Here is a 12,945-nt window from a genome sequence, read left to right as displayed (position 1 = left end):
TCTGTCACGCACTGCAGCAGTTTGTCTCAAGTCCCTTTCATAATGTTAGTGGGGAAGTGTGGGGTGTACATTAAAAGCTGGGAGATACCTACCACACTAACAGCTAGCCAAGAGATCCACCTCTAACTGTTGCCTCTGTACCACCTTAAACAGAAACTGCCCTCACCCACAAAACCATCACCCTCCTCAAAATTTCATGCTCAGATATTTATTTACCAGCATAACCAAAATTGGAGAGATTGCATGTTAATCCCTGCCCCCTTTTAAAGGACCAAGACTCCCCGCAATAATATTAACTATGCTTCAAAATATCCCTTTGTTATTAGGGAGGAGTTTTAAATAAAACAACAAGAAAAAGGAACTTTCAGTGGTTTAATGGGAAAACAACTACCTGGAACAGAGCTGGGGGGCTCAGCTTCCCACACAAGCAGGTGCTTCCCCCAACCAAACCCAAATTCCAGTCGTCTGTATAATAATTATTAGATCTCTGTGCCCACCTCCACCACCCAGCCCAAAATATGTGGCTATTTATTTACAGAGTAAAGAGGCCAAACAATAAAAATAAACCCAACTATCCTGGGCAGGCAGGCAAATGGAATGAGGTGGGAAGGGGGGGAACCTAAAACTTTGTACAGAGAGAGAAAGGAGTGGGAAGAAAGCTCAAAGCCAAGCTGGGGGGGAGAACCGGGAGGGGGGCAGTCCAGCCCCTTCAGCTTGTGGCCTGCCGCAAAGGCCGAGCCCAACAACTGCAGCATAGTCAAAGTGGGAAGGGGTGTGTGTGTGTGTGTGTGTGTGTGTGTAGGGAAATGTGTCCATCTGCCCGGAGGGCTGTGGGGTGCAGTTTGCGGGGCTGACGTGGTATCCTTCATATGCCACTGTGGGGTGTCTGCCCCTCACACAACGCATTTCGTGGCCCTCAGGGAAAGTGCTGCTGCGGGCCTCCCTCCTCGCCTCTCTTCTTGAAACAGGGCTGGCCTTCCCCGCCACCTCAGAGCCAGGCCTGAGGCTCCCGGCTTTGCCCGTGTTGGAAAGCGGCCTGGGAGCAAGCCGACGCCAAGGAGGCTTTTCTGCAGCCCTGGCCCACCCCAGGGAGGTGACGGGCGGGCCCCCAGCTGGCACAGGATGAGGCGGCCCGGCCAGCCGGAGCAGGAAGAGGAGGGAAAGCGAGACAGACAGTGAGTAAGGCATGGCGCTGGCCCAGCGAGCTCAGAGAGCCAGTCTCTAGCAGTCCGGTGGCCTTGGCTGCCGCGGCTTGGGGACGCCACAAGGAGGCTGCAAGCACAGCCTCTCCCCTGCGGTGGTCAGTAATCTTCTACCCAGCCGTTTTCCGATATGAACGCGTCTATCACCTCTTTCATGGCAAGGTTGGGGATCAGCTGGTCCTGGGTCAGGGGGCTGCGGGTCACAGGGTCAAAGTGGCCGACGCGCTGGAAAGAACCCAGAAGAGAGTCAGGTGGCTGGCCAGGAAGCCTCTCACGTCTCCCGCAACAAAAATGCTCCCACCAGCCCCAAAATGGTCAGATTCAGGGCGCCCTCTGCCCCCAAAATCTGTTGCATAAGGCAGCATTCCCATCCTACCTGGATTGAAATCAAAGACATTTTTTTAAATCCCTAAAATGGTTTAAGGGTGTAAACTAATGTTTCATCAGGGTAAGCCTGCTGAAATGAGTAAACCTAAGTTCTGTTTATTCATTTCAACAGGTTGACTCCAAGCATTGGACACCAACTCTATTTTTTTAGGCCTTTGATGACCTTTCAAAAGCTATGTCCTTTCTTTCATCTTTGAAAGGACTGGAGGTGCAATTCTCAGAGGGAGGTGAGAACTATCTGAGGGCAAAGAGCCCTGCTGCATCTGGATCCCTGCACTGCTGATAACAGAATGATCCCATCAAACCTGGTACAAAGTTGTGGCAGAAGTGCCTGCGTTCTTTAGAGGCCTCCTGGAAGGGTTCCTGGCCAGAGCAGCAACTCAGCCAGAGATACTGCAGGCATTCTCTAGGGACAGGCACTTGGGGCTCCTGCCTTTGCTTACCCAAGTGAAATATTTCTCATACCGCCTTATTATCCAACAGCCATGTATGCGTGTGGAGCTCCTTGACACAAGGAGTGGGGGCGAAGAGACACACCCTGGTCCAATCAAGATCCCCTCATGTGGGGAACTTGACACATGTACATCTACATGCATGTACACCCCTTTGCAGCCAGCTGAACACAGAGATAGTGGCCCCTCCCCTCTTGCACATCCTTTCAAAATATGTGTGTGTGTGATATCCGAGCCCCTTCTACCAATTTGTGGTATAGCTGGGGTCTGCACAGAAATATGATGCAATTCTGTTGGTTGAATGCAAGGTTAACAGCTAATATAAAAACCATGCAGCTGTCCCCCGTTTCTCTCTTCTGCAGAAATTATTCTAGTGGCCTTTTCGTTTTGTCTTACATTAGAACTCTCTTGTATTTGCTCTGGTCTTGCCAGTCGGGTTGGTGGGGCACTGAGGCTCACCCTGCCAAACCAGTCCCCTTGTCTAGCCCCCTCCTGGCTTCCGAAATTCTCGCAGTCCCCACCTTCTCAGCTCTAAGGCAGGCATGGCGGAAACCTTTGTCCCTCCGGATGTTGCTGAGCTACAACTCCCATCAGCACCTAGCAAGCATGGCCAATGCCGAATGATATGGGAGTTGTAGTTCTGCAACAGCTGGAGGGCCAAAAGTTTCCCTTTTGTGCTCTTTGGGCAAGAAACTCAACTTTTCCTTCCAAATACAACCTGTGGGGCTTAGGAAGCTGTTGTTGCATTTGTTCTATATTAGGAAGTCAATGCACCTCCCCTTCTGAACCCTGTCACTACCATCACGCCTGCGCAACCATCGTGCCAAAAGGCCTGAAATACCTGGAGGTGCTCTTCAATGTCTTTCCTGTCATACGTGATCCCGCTGGGCGTGATACAGGGTTCTCGCATCAGTTCAAAGCTGATCTTCCCACACAGGTAATCCGGGATGTCACGCTTCTGGCTCAAACGAGAAAACCAGAGTTAAACCTAGACAGATTTCAAGTAGGGAGGGGAAACCTCTGGCCCTCCAGCTGTTGGGACGCCCAACTTCTATTAGCTCCAGTCATTGTGATCAATGGTCAAGGCTGATGCGAGTTGTAGTTCAGCAACATCTGGAAGGGCCCCAGGTTCCTCATCTTCTCTTATAGGGTATGTGATGGGTAGTGGATGGAACAGCGAGATGGGGGACTGGAGAAGCCTGGCTTCCAATTCCTGTTCAGCTACAGATGACTTTGGGCCAATCATTCTCTCAGACCTTTTGATTATTTAAAAATGGACCTCCAATAACATAGCAGCTCAAAAAAATATTTTAGCATAAGAATTTCATATAATAATGTGGTTAGCAGGCACACACTCTTATTTCTCTCATACAAGGGAAGGCCTCTTGAAAGAGAATGGTCCCTGTGACATGTGGGCACATCATCTAAAGTCAAGCACGCTCTTTTCCAACAGTCAAATTAAATCAACTATCTGTTGTTTGGTTCAGACAAGTGTGCAATGTTTAATATGACTGAATTCGCAGTGAAGGCAGCTCACCTTAGGCAAGGTCATGGGGCCGCTCTCGAGAGTTAAGATCCTGTTTTCTATGAACGTTTTATTTATTGTATAGGTCCAGTTTTTCATGTATAAATCTTGCATATGTTTTATGTTTGTGTTTGGCTATATCCTGTATTTGGCTGCCTTAATAATAAATTTGATCTTAACAGTCTGAAATAAGTATGATGATGACGATGATGATGATATTCTGTCCTTCTACCAAGAAGGCACCCAGGGTGACAAACTCATCCTATATATATGCATTCTAAAAACAAATTCTAAAATCAGTTAAAAACATTTTCTCATGGGTCAGTGCATCTGGCTGTTAACCAGAAGGCTGGTGATTTGAGCCCACCCAGGGAGAGCTGTGGGCAGGATTCCTGCATTGCAGGGGGTTGGACTAGATGACCCTCAGGGTCCTAACTCTGTGATTCTTTGATCTAAAGGTTGCCATAAAAGTGTCCTTCAGCCATCGAATCCCTGGGCAAACAAAAATGTTTTCAAATTACTCCTGGAAGTTAATAATGATGGAGACAGAGGGCATTCCGCAACCGGGGGGAGTCAGCACTGAAAAGGCCCTGTCACAAGTCAGAGCCACACCAACAAGGCTTCACTTGCCGATCTGAGAGGGCTGATGTGCCAATTTACCCAGGTTGGGCCAACCAAAACTCACACTACTAATCAACTTCGATTAGGGGGCTCCTATGAACTTGGATGAATTTGAACTTTGAATGAAACATGAACCGAATTAGTTCGTTTTCTAAAGGGATAAAAGTTAACTGAAATATGTTCCTTTTTCGGACATGTCGAACTTGTCCCTTTTAAAAATGAACTTCCCAAGCTGTCTGGGAACCCCCATGGACACTGCCTTGGGTTCCATAACAGAAGAGTGATGGAATATAAAAGCTGAGAATATACGTAAATGGAGCCAGGGAGCATGGCCCTCTGCTTGAGCTTGCCCTCACCTTCCGCTTCTCATCCACCTGGGAGAACAGCTCATCCATGTCTGCTAGGTACTTTTCCTAAAAGAGAAACAAATCCCTTAGCAGGAAGAAGCATAGGCTCAACACAGAAAGCAGGTGGGGGAATTAAGCAGTTAGCTATAGATGGGGCAAACGGTCGTATCTGGATGATGAACGCAGACCAACAAGAGGGTCAATTGCACCTCTTTATAAAACAGCAGTTCAGGTCATGTTTATGAATGGTCCATAGATCTCCAAATTTACACACACACGGGAAAAAACCTAAACAATACATTTTTCCATTGTTAAATATTTGAACAAGATTAGTACAGAAACTGAAACCTCTTAGCACTTCTGTAAAAACAGGGGTGGGAGAAACCTGCAGCCTTCTGGATGCTGTCAGATTCCAACTCCCATCAGCCCCAACCAGCACGGCCAGCACTCAGAGATGACGGAGTCTGACAACATCAGGAGGCCCACAGGTTCTTCCGCTCCTGCTGCAAAAGTTGCTTACAAAGCGTTTTAATTTGGGATGCAAACACTGCAGCCAGCTCAGTTATGCCAGCCTGTGTATACATCCCTGAACAGAACAGGAAGTCCATGTGCCGCTCTAGACACCTTCCTTGGGAGCAAACAAGAGACAGGTATGTCCGGTTCTTCTGTATCAGTGCAAATTGCGCAACAGTAACCTGTTCCGTACAGTTCCGAACTTGTGTTCCTAAATTGCGCGTGGAATGCTGTCATACCTTTCTCCTGAGCATATCGTGGGCTTTTCAACAGCTCCCCGTACAATCCTGCTAAGTTCCCTCTGACCTTTCGGCTGTGGGGGACATCTCGGGGCCAGGGGGCTGGACAGCAACCCAGTCCTAGGATAGGGATTTACCTGTATCTGTTGGGTTGCAGCCAAGATTAGGCTTACTCAGAGCAAACCCACTGAAATTGAGGTTTTTAAACAGCGGTGGGGTGGCCATCTGTCAGGGATGTGGCTCCTGCATTGTAGGGGGTTAGATAGCTCAGTTGGTAGAGAATGAGACTCCCGAGTGGTGGGTTTAAGCCCCGCATTGGGCAAAGAATTCCTGCATTTCAGGGGGTTGGACTAGATGACCCTCGTGGTCCCTTCCAGCACTACAGTTCTAGGATTCTATCATGAACATTGAATAGCCACTTCAATAGGTCTACTTGGAGCAAACGTTTAGCAAGAGACACTCCACTGGCATTTCTGGGACACTGGCAGTGTAGAAAACTGCCAAAGGGTCCCAATTCCTTTGCTCCTCCCTCTGAGGTTGAGGTGAGAGCAGGGCTGAACCCTGGCAGATCCCCCCAGTTAATGGGGGTGAGGGACAGATGTCTCACCCCATCACATCTGCTGACACCAAGCAGTGACAACCCAAACAAAACCGTCAACCGAGGGCCCTTAAAATAGAGAGGCTGAGCCCGGGCAAAGACTGGCAAGGGTCCTCACATGTTTGGCTTCGATGTTGGCCAGCTGCACACGGCTCCGACTTTCCTCCACGTTCTCCTCTTCCTGCGCCCGTCGACATTCATCCAACTCCCTAAAAGAGAAAATTCAAAATCCATATTCATTTTCTAACAGCCTATTACATAGATTACCTAAATTAAAATATATCTAATTGCTCTAGGCTTCCCTTTGCTATATGTAAATACAACGCAATTAGCAAATTATATTATAAATGATATTATAGGTTCCCATATACCCCCACTCCCCTTCACCCATGTGTGATCTCAATATTTTACTTCTTCCATCTTGTTGTGTTGTTATAATTTAATAATTATTCAATTGATTCTATTATTATTTTCTTGCTTACCCCTGCACGTTTTACACATTCTCTATTAATATTTCAATTCCGGAACCATATTTTTTCATGTATTCCTTCACTCCATCCCACTCTCTAATTATTCTTTGATTTGAGTGGCCTCTAATAATTGCCATCAATTTTGCTATTTCTACAAACTCACAGAGATTGCTTTGCCATTCTAATAGTGATGGGATTTTCTCCACCTTGAGCTTGGCAAGGCTATCAAAGGCTGCCAGCCATGATGGCTATACCCTACCTCCACCATTGGAGGCAGTAATCCTTCTGAACAGGAGGGGGCAGGTGTCTTGTCCTTGGGTCCTGCTTGCCAGTTCCCACAGGAATCTGGCTGGCCACTGTGAGAACAGGATGTCAGACCACTGGCCTGATCTAAAGTACCAGTCTTATGTCACTTATCAAGAAACACGGCGATTGGGAGAGGGAGGTCAGAAGCCACCGCAAGTTGTAGAAAGGCACTGTCGCTTGGGGTCACAGCACATGCAAAGGTTTCAGCTCCAGTCCATGACACTCAGTGGCTGATGGACAAGAACCTCATCTCCCTGAGAAGCCAGATAGCTGCTTTCAGTGGGAGTAGACAACTCCTACGACTTCCGAGGCAGCTTTTAAAATTCCAAGTCCTTTTCACGTTGTTGTGAAAGACCTGCTTTACTTTGGTTTCACTCTGTGCCACGTTAGTCTGTTCCAGATTTCCACTTTTTATCTTATGGTTTTAACTTCTACTTGTAAACCACCATCAGAGGACTCTAGTGACGGGCACAGAAATGTAGTTAGTAAGCTGCGTGGGGAAGAGGCACTCAGGCCCACGGATGAATATGGCCCTTCAGACCTCTCAGTCAGGCCCTCAGGACTCTCTTCAGGTCACAGGTGGGGAACCTCTGGCCCTCCAGATGCTTCTGGACTACAGCTTCCACCAGTCTTGGTTACTGGCCATGCTGGCGGGGGCTGATGGGAGTTGTAGCCCCACAACAACATCTGGAGGACTGAGGATCCCCACTCCGCCCTTGCTCATTCCATCTCCCCAGGCCACTCCTTCACTGATGTGCTCTGCAAGGTCCTCAAGTGCCTGGAAAGGGGCTTTGGATTGTGACAGTGCATCTTGCTTCCCTGGATGGAGAGCTGGGTGTCCTGGTGGATGTGTAAAAACCTCTGGCTTCTGGGTGGTTGTAGCGCAACCTGCTGTACAAAGGCTATGCACTGCATCCATTGCTCTGCCCACCTCTGGCATTTGGCCTCTGAATGCTGCCCAACAAAGGAGTGTGGCTGAAAAAGCTTCCCTGCCACTGTAGTATATAAAACAAGCTATGCACCCAACACACACAAAGTCCCCTTTGTTCTTCAAGAGTTTCTCCACCCATATCTGCCATCACTCCCTCTCTTTCATCCTCTCTTTTACCTCTCTTTCTCTGCCATGATGAGCTTGGTGAGATAGGAGTGCAACTCGTTTTCCTGGTTGATCCGCTTCTCCTCAATGTTGTTCCAGCGCTTCTTCTTCGCAATCCGCAAAGCGCTTGGGATGTCGTCCCCAAAGTTCAGTCGTTGCTCTTTGGCTAAGTTGTAGGCTGGAGTAGAGGGGAATATATATCAAGGAGGAGGAGACAAAATAAAGATCTTGCAATGTGGTGTGTTCTCTATGGGCCTGTACCAAAGGCTCCAGCTGGGGCAAAACTAGGCTGTGTTGATGGGGACAGACCATTGCTGGCATGCCACTCTAGTGCACTAAAGTCTGCACTGACTGCCCATACACATGAACAAACCTGAATGACTTTCAAGTTGATACCTCGCTCCTTTTTGTTCTCAGCCCTGTGGATAGCTCAGTAGGTACAAGTGGAGACTCTTAATCTCGGGGTTGTGGGTTTGAGCCTCGCATTGGGCAAAAGATTCCTGCATTGCAGGGGGTGGACTAGATGACCCTCGTGGTCCCTCCCAAATCTACAATTCTATGATTCTAAGGGGAAAAGAAACCTCCACTTCTACTTTTAGTCAAACCAACCAAGGCTTTGGTTGATTGACGTCCTATGCCCTTTTAAAATGTGTTGGGGGGGCTGTTACAGGGTTGTTTTTGTTTTGATTATGTATTTTGTGGTTTTATATTTTGATTTTATCCTGCGAAACACTCTGAGACTTGCAGGTATAGGGCGGTATATAAATTTAATTAATGATGGTGGTGGTGGTGGTGCCTGAACTGAAGCTTGTTTAAGCTGTGGTTTCGGAACAAGCCAGACTGGAAGCATGGCTTGGTCCTGGCTCATTCTACGAAAACAATATGAACAAACCACAGTTTCTGACTGTGTACAAGTTAGATGCCTAAAGGCTAGGCCCCACAATTGCTCTCAAGTCAAAGACATGTGGCTGTTCTAGACGCCCTGGCTAAAACTGCTATCCAAAGACAAAGCTGTCCTTGCCGGATTGTTAAGCGATACAGAATTCATGTCGACTTGGGCAGATGCCTGGTTCAAACCCTGGCAAAGGCTGGGAGAAATCCCTGCCTAAAATCCTGGAAACTGGCTGCCAGTCAGTGTAGAAAGTAGTGAGCTAGATTGACCAATGGTCTGGCTCAGTGCAAGGCAGCTATGGTTGATTCTGTTTCACTGATTGGTCAACTTGTGACCACCTTGCGCTGAAAGGCGGTACCTAGAAAGACACACCCCTACCCACTCGGCTAGCCTGGAAACGAGAGCCAGCTTACCTCTCTGAAGGTTAGCAATGGCCTCGTCGTAGTTCTCCATCTCCATCTGGCACTGCCCCAGGAAGAAGTGCGCCTTCACGGACTGGCTGTCCAACTCCAGGGCATGCTTACAGTCAGCCAGGGCCTTGTCGTGCTGCTGCATCTTAAGGAAGCATAAGGCGCGGTTGGTGTAATAGACTGCCACTAAGGGATTCCGGTTCTAAAAGGAAAGAAAGAGAATATAAGCATGAGGGGCCAGATGGGAGACTAAAACAGCCCTCAAGGGATCTATGGGAGAAGGTGAGGCCCCAGATTCAATCCCTCCAATCACCAGGTAGGACTGGGAGAGACCCTCATCTAAAATTCACAGGTGAGCCATTGCCAGTCAGGGTGGCTTAGATGGGCCATTGCTCGAACTTGGTATAAGGCAGCTTCCTGGGTTTCGGGTTAATACAGCCTTTTCTTCATGAGGACTAGAAACTTACTTTATTTGTTAGTAGACATGCCATAGCCCAGAAGCAGAGCACATGCTATACATGCAGAAAGTTCTGGGTTCAAATCCCAGCATCTTCAGGCAGGGGAGGAAATCTCCAGGGAAATCCTAAAGGAGCCACTGCCAGTCAGTGTGGACACTACCAAGCTAAATGGACAAACAGGGCAGCTTCATATCCTTGGATGAAATCATTTTCAGGCGGGTCTCTATTTCTTAAATTACTGTTGTTGTTGTTTATTACCCACTCTTCACCCTAAGGTCCCAGGGCAGGTTATAGAATTAAAACACAACATTAAAAACAATTGAAAACACCTTACAATTTCAAATATAAGGAAGGTTCTAAAAATAGACACCAAGTGTCAAAAGCCAGTGTTAAGAGTTGTGTCTTCAGCATTCACTGGGAGCTGTATATTGAAGGTGCCACACGCACCTCTAGGGGATTAGTGCAAGCCTATCCAGGGCAGCCCACCTCCCAGAAGCGAGAACTCAGGGCACATGACACTCTGTCTTTTCAGGATCCAGCTTCAGTTTATGGGCCCTCATCCAGCCCATCACTGCCTCCAAGCACTGGCCTAGCACCTCAACTCCCTCTGCTGATTCAGATGGAACCGAGAGATAAGAGTTGGGTGACATCTGCATATTGGTGGCACGCCTCTCCAAATCCCTGGATGACAGTCCGCAGAGGCTTCACATAGATGTTAAATAGCATGGGGGACAAGACGGAAGCCTGCGGGACACCAGAGAACTCCAACGGCGCTGAACAGCAGCTTCCCATGACCACCTCTTGGAAACAGCCCTAGATGAGTGGAACCACTGAAGTATGGGGCAAGGCTACAACCGCTACAGAATGAGAGGCAAGTTCCGTCTTACTGATCTCTCAACTTGGACCAGGGAGTGGTTTAAGTACAGTGGTACCTCGGGTTAAGTACTTAATTCGTTCTGGAGGTACGTACTTAACCTGAAACTGTTCTTAACCTGAAGCACCACTTTAGCTAATGGGGCCTCCCGCTGCGCCGTCGGAGCATGATTTCTGTTCTCATCCTGAAACAAAGTTCTTAACCCCAGGTACTATTTCTGGGTTAGCGGAGTCTATAACCTGAAGCGTATGTAACCCGAGGTACCACTGTACAGTCAGATTTTGAGTTTGCCCCACCCTGCAAAGAGCAGCGCTTTGTTTTTGTTTCATTTTGCATGGGCAGAGTACATTTCCTACATTCCATTTAGAATCAGAGAAAGGGCTGCCAAGTCTAAGCCATGGCTTTCGAAAAGGCTTAAACCCCAGTATATCTTCAAAGAATCACAGAACTGTAGAGGTGGAAGGGATCACAAGCGTCATCTAATCCAACCCCCTGCAATCTTTTGCCCTACTTGGGGCGGGAACCCATGACCCTTAGATTAAGAACCTCATGCTCTACTGACTGAGCTGTCCATCTTGTCTGTGAGGTTGTATCATTTGAGCAGCTGATTATTTATCATTATTTCTCCAGGCAGGCAGCTACCATTAAAAAAAAAAAGTAGTGTGCAGCCGCTTAATCTGAAAGGTAGATCACAGGACTCAAAACAGTGAAGAGAACTGGTGCAGATCTCAGGGAAACCCCTGGAGACAGAGTGATTGCAACCAGAGAATCATGTATTCTGAGTCCCAATAGAAATAATGTGCAGCCACAGAAGTGCTAATTGTTAAATGTGCACCTGTGGTGTTATCAGCCTTGCTGCATGGATAGGGGCACATGAAATCTGGCTGAAGGCAACCTAAAAACTCATTTTTAATCTGTACTCAAACGAGGAAGGCAGGACCTTTATTCAGAACTGTCCAAAGTAGGAAGGGTTGAGGCTTACAGAGAAGGGTGGCTGGCAAAAGGTCGCCAAGTGAGTTTGCAGTGAAAAACAAGTCTGGAGGTTCAAACAGGATGCTGCTTTATACTGAGTCAGACCATTGGTCCATCTAGCTCAGTACTGCCTCCACTGACTGGCAGCAGCTCCCCAGGATTTCAGGCAGGGTTCTCTGCAAACCCAACCTGAGGATTGAAATTGGGGCCTTCTGCATGCAAGGCCTTAAAGCATGCTCTCTGTCCATGCTCAGAAATGCTGCCTTTCCTCACTGCCTCCTATCACACATTACTGGAGATAAAACTGAGCATTAAAACAAGGTTTTTTGGCAGGGGGAGGAGAAGGATGAGCTTTGGCACAAATAGAGCCCTAGTCACATACCCAGGTTTGCTTCTTAATGTCCACTGTTCCCCCTACCTTGCCCCTGTCAAATCAAGGGCCAGAATCATAATCTGCCCATGCTCAGAGAAAAGTGCCCTTGCCACTTTCCCCCGCGTTGCCCCTTCAAATTATTTTTAGAGTAAGCTGGCACCTCCCAGTTTATCTCCTCTCCTCACCTCACCCCCATCTGTCTCAAGAGGGCAAGCACTCTGCTTGTGTTCAGAGGGTCATTTTGTTTGGTCACACCTCCCTTCATATCTCGGAGGAAAAGGCTCAGCGATCCAAAGGACACTTACCTCCTACACCACTACTGCATCATCTCCTACCCTGCAGTCTGACGCCAGGCTCTACATAGCATGCATTTTGCCCATGTTCAGAGAGCTCTTTTCTTACTCCCCTTCAGCTATTCTTGGGGTAAACCCAAAACACTGGGGAGCAGCTGGGAGGCTCCAACTGAGTCTTGGTCACCCTGCAGCTTGCTTCCTATGCCACCATACCTGAGAGCAGGCCCTCTGCACATGCCCAGAGAGGCATTCTCCCCACTTCTCATATATTCTCCCAGGATAAGGCTCACGGGCCTGAGCTTCCTCCTCCTGCTCTCGCTCCGCCCCTCAGCACTCGGTCCATGCTCAGAGGTACACACTCCCTTTCTCCACGACCCGCCCCCCTCCCAGGATAAAGTCCGGGGCCTGAGCTCAAACGAAGCCCCCTCTCGCCCCCTCAAAAGCGAGACCAAGCCTCTCAAGTGAGCGCACTCTGCCCATGCTCAGAGGCCACCCGGGCCCTCTCGCCGTCTTCCTCCGCCCGCCCTCCCCCCCAAAACAGAGGCCCGACTCACGATGGCCCGCCCGTAGCAAGCGGCGGCCTCCGGGTACTTTCGGCTGACGAAGAGCCGGTTGCCCTGCTCTTTGTACTCCTGGGCGCTGCGGCTCTTCTCCGGGCTGCCGCCCCCGAGACCGCCGCCGACCAGCCCCACACCGGGCCCGCCGCCCGTCAGCCCCGCGCCGCCGCCGCCGCCCTCCTTCTCCTTTTCCTTCTCCTTCTCCTCCTTCCCCTTCATGCCGCCCAGGCAGAAGCAGCCGCAGCAGCCGCCGCTGCCGGCCCGCCCGGAGGAGCCCGGCGGGCACCGATCGCCCCGGCCTCGCCGCACCGCCACAGCCCGGCCCGGGCCCCGATCGCCCGCAGCAGCAGCAGCAACACC

The 12,945-nt window shown here is 49.2% G+C and overlaps 1 protein-coding gene across 1 annotated transcript; it reads right to left on the bottom strand.

Moving 5' to 3' along the window:
* Positions 1-358: 358 nt before the first annotated feature.
* STUB1 (STIP1 homology and U-box containing protein 1) lies at positions 359-12,804 on the bottom strand (the record flags this gene model as incomplete). Its single annotated transcript, XM_081169928.1, has 7 exons — positions 359-1,427; positions 2,883-2,999; positions 4,544-4,600; positions 6,003-6,093; positions 7,769-7,934; positions 9,062-9,260; positions 12,583-12,804. The coding sequence occupies 7 exons, from the start codon at positions 12,802-12,804 to the stop codon at positions 1,302-1,304; spliced, it is 978 nt and encodes a 325-aa protein (XP_081026054.1). The 3' UTR covers positions 359-1,301.
* Between the last annotated feature and the right edge of the window lie 141 nt (positions 12,805-12,945).

Source organism: Podarcis bocagei (genome assembly GCF_964188305.1).
Source record: "Podarcis bocagei genome assembly, chromosome: 14".
Classification (NCBI taxonomy): domain Eukaryota; kingdom Metazoa; phylum Chordata; class Lepidosauria; order Squamata; family Lacertidae; genus Podarcis; species Podarcis bocagei.
Note: the sequence above shows the minus strand (reverse complement) of the source record. Positions and strands in the feature narration are given on the sequence as shown.